The following is a 3,562-nucleotide window of genomic DNA, read 5'->3' as shown; positions in this document are numbered from 1 at the left end:
TGAGTCTATTTCATGTTTGGAGCCTCCCTATGGACTTACCTTTTATGGTGAGGCACCCCAGCTATTCATCCCTCTAATAATCCTGCTCATCTCCCTCGCTGTCTTGGCACTGACATTCACAGGATTGCTTACACAACACTGACAAGGGTTGGGGGGTTGTGTTTAGCGTGTCATAAATATTTTGTAAATCTAAATACAATACACACATTTACATGCGCACATGGTTCTCAGTTTATAAAAATAGCAACGAGGCGAGCCGAGGTGCACTGGCAGGCACATAAAACAGACACTGGCCATGATGTGTGGAAATACTACATTGTGTCAGTCATGTAAACAGTAGCTGGTGATTTCACTGGTTCCCAATTAAGACATTTTCCCATAAATGATTGACACTGACTTCATCAACTGAGTTAATATTTAATAATGGAAGACTTGGTCTCCTGTGTACACTCAGAAAATAACCCCTAATTTAAAACAGCCACACACACACACACACACACTCACACGCACACACACAAACACCACCTGAGTCCTGCTCTGATGTGTCATTTGCAGCCGATTGAGATGTCACAGGTGCTGTCAGTTTATAGTTTCATAATGCCTCAGTGCTAATTTATTTTCACAGTTAACAACTAGCAGCACACTCGCCTTGTGTCAGCTTCTATCAGTGTGTTTGTGTGGATTTTCCGTCATCCACCTCCACCTGCCTACAGATCAGTCCAGATGTATCAGGGGATTTTCATGCCCCTTCATCTTGCCTCCCCGTGTCCTCCAGCTCCTCATACTCATAGTCCATTTGAGCTCTCTCATACTGCAACTCCTCTCCCTCATATTCAAAACCATCTCCCTCATATATCAGCTCCTCTGTCTCATATTCAACCCCCTGCTCGTCATATTCTAGCTCAGCTCCGTCATACTCAGTGACTGGCAGCTCCACATCCTCCTCTTCCCCCTCCTCCTCTTCCTCCTTTGCTTCTTCCTCTTTAACATCCGTGTCCCCTAAAGTTGCCACATCTCCGTTTGTTGCTTGTTTTGAGTTGGAGCTGCTGTTCTTCAGGATGCCGTGAATCACTGGCTCCTCTCCTGCCAGAGCCAACTCCTCGGCCTCTTTCTCCGCGGCCTTTCGTAGTCTCTCCTTCCTGGCCTCACGCACCTCCAAGAACTCCGCAGCACCCTCCCCAACAACAAGCACCTCATCGCCAACTTTTGGAGGGGCTTTCACTGGGTTGTGGTCGTAGGAGAACAGGCGCATGGCTCGGAGACGCTTCAGGCTGGGAAACTCTGATATCTTGTTGCGGTCCATGTCTAGTATCTCCAAGCCCTCCATGTGCAGCAGGACTTTGGGGAAGATTTCAAAGCGGTTTGCGTAGAGCCACAATCCCCTTAAAGCCGTCATGCGGCAGAGGTCAGGGGGCAGCGTCTTTAGCCGGTTGTCCCCCATCTGCAGGGACTTAAGGTGGGGCAGGTCATAGAGCTCCCGTGGAAATCTCTGGAAGTAGTTGCTCTCCACCCACAGGCAGCGCAGACTCTGCAGGTTACTCAGCTCAGGCGGGAGGTTCATCAGCCGGTTGCTGCCCAGGTACAGGCGAGTGAGGTTGGTGAGCTGGCAGACGGCCTGAGGAACTTCCTCCATCTTGTTGAAGTCGAGGGCGAGTATCCGCAGACCTTGCAGCTGGGAGATGCTGTCCGGCAGAGTGCGCAGCCTGTTCCCACAGACATACAGCTTCTCCAGATGCATCAGTCCACAAACACGTGAAGGCAACCGCTTGAATTTACGGTAGCTCAAGTCCAGCACGGGATCCCCACTCTCAAACAACTCCTCCACCCCCAGCGGAAGCTCTTCCTCCACCTCCACCTCCTCCTCTTCTTTCTTCTTCTCTGTGATTTCCACCTCCTCGCCATCCTTGCCCCCCTCATCTTCTTCGTCTCCCCCTCCCTTCCTGGAGGAGTTGCCCATGCTGTGGCCTGCAGCCCCTGACTTCTATGTGAGTCAGGACAGAGTCATTTGATGAGGTAGTGTCTGTGACAAGTTAACCCTCAGCCTGGGAGCTGCTGCTGTTTTGGCTGCAAACAGCATCATGGTCTGGGCCAATTAGCACTTGTGCAGCCATGTTTGTCAGGTGTCTCTTTGTCCCTTCATTAGAATACACGAGCAGAAAATAATAAGCTGTGGCGTAATAGTAACAATAGTAGTAGTAGTAATAGTAATAATAATAGTAATAATGCTGCTGGTAGTTGAGCTTGAAAAGGTGCAGCTGTATTTTGAGCTGAAATTGAACTTGCAGTCCTTACCCTTTCTTCTCCTCTTAAACCCGGAGGATTTTAAGAGACAGATAACGTGCAGCTTCGATGTCACCTGTTCACGTGATCCAGTCTCTCTTTCAGAACAGGCCGAAAATGCGCCACTTTAGGACACTAAATAGTCAGTTTACCTTCACTCTTCCTGCCAGGTGTCGGTGGATAAGCCCACAGTGCGTGCGCAGCTCGGTGACCTGGCCGGCGGCAAAGAAAAACAGTTAATAGAAGAGTGTCCACTAGTTAATGCAGCTGCTACCCATTACAGGCCGAGGTCTCCCGGAGTTTCAATCCGCGCTGGAGAAAGAAAATTGCACAGCACATTTTGAGAAACTGCAGCGCAGACCGAGTGAGTGACTCTGCTTCTGATGTTGGCCGCTGCTTTCCATCACTGAGAAGGTTTACATTGAAGTGCTGCCTCCCACCCTCTCTCCCTCTGTAACCGGAACAGGGGGCATTCACATCACATGGTCAGCGTGTGTGTGTGTGTGTGTGTGTGTGTGTGTGTGTGTGTGTGTCTTCGTGTGTTACTGCGATTATTAAAAGTAGTATATGAAAAAAATTTACTTTCTGTCTTATCGCTCGCGTGCTTTAACACGTGTTTCAAAACATTTTTCAAAAAAACCCTGCATTTTCAGAGTCAAACATAAACATGAAATAGGCTAATATGCGTAGGTACATAACCTACCTTTTAATTTTTTGTATTTATTTATTTATTCTTTTTCCTTTTTTGTGCATTTAAAGGCCTATACACACAGTGCCCTTCTGTATTCATGGTATTCACACATAAATAGGCTACATCATGCACACAACCCTTTCCCCCCTTTTCTGAGTTACTAGTATTAATGTCTTACATGTCTCAATTATTATTATTAGTAGTAGTAGTAGTAGTAGTAGTAGTAGTAGTGGTGGTGGTGGTGGTGGTGGTGGTGGGGGGGGTGGTAGTACTAGTAATAGTAGTAAGCCTATTAAACAAAATCTCATACATGCATGTACTGCATATGTATATGATAATCAGAGAATGGGTTTTTTTTGTATATTATAGTGCAGTCTAAGTTTTCATATATATGCCTAGATGTGTGCAAAGTATAGTCTCAGTTTTCTTTAGGATGCATAGAATAGTATAATGGTATTGTAACGGAGCGTCCTAGGTTCACCTAATTGTATAGACTTCATAAGGAACCAATAAGACAAGTCCAAACCTCTGAACAATATTGTTTATTTTGTTGCAACACACCAATCTTACTGCATTCTCCCTCCCTTACAG

The 3,562-nt window shown here is 46.7% G+C and overlaps 1 protein-coding gene across 1 annotated transcript; it reads right to left on the bottom strand.

The window, feature by feature from the left end:
* Nucleotides 1-397: 397 nt before the first annotated feature.
* On the bottom strand, nucleotides 398-2,724 carry LOC119898473 (leucine-rich repeat-containing protein 10B-like). The gene is made up of 2 exons (XM_038712644.1): nucleotides 2,293-2,724; nucleotides 398-2,134 (listed from the first exon to the last, which is right to left on the bottom strand). Exon 2 carries the CDS (start codon nucleotides 1,955-1,957, stop codon nucleotides 740-742), a length of 1,218 nt encoding a protein of 405 aa, XP_038568572.1. The 5' UTR covers nucleotides 1,958-2,134; nucleotides 2,293-2,724; the 3' UTR covers nucleotides 398-739.
* Between the last annotated feature and the right edge of the window lie 838 nt (nucleotides 2,725-3,562).

Source organism: Micropterus salmoides, unplaced genomic scaffold, assembly GCF_014851395.1.
Source record: "Micropterus salmoides isolate LMB-PRFRI ecotype aquatic unplaced genomic scaffold, ASM1485139v1 Ms_hic_scaffold_116, whole genome shotgun sequence".
NCBI lineage: Eukaryota > Metazoa > Chordata > Actinopteri > Centrarchiformes > Centrarchidae > Micropterus > Micropterus salmoides.
This window is presented reverse-complemented; position numbering and strand designations above follow the sequence as displayed.

Coding starts and splice junctions, on each gene's coding strand:
- LOC119898473 (XM_038712644.1), bottom strand. CDS start 1,957: ATGGGCAACTCCTCCAGGAAGGGAGGGGGAGACGAAGAAGATGAGGGG.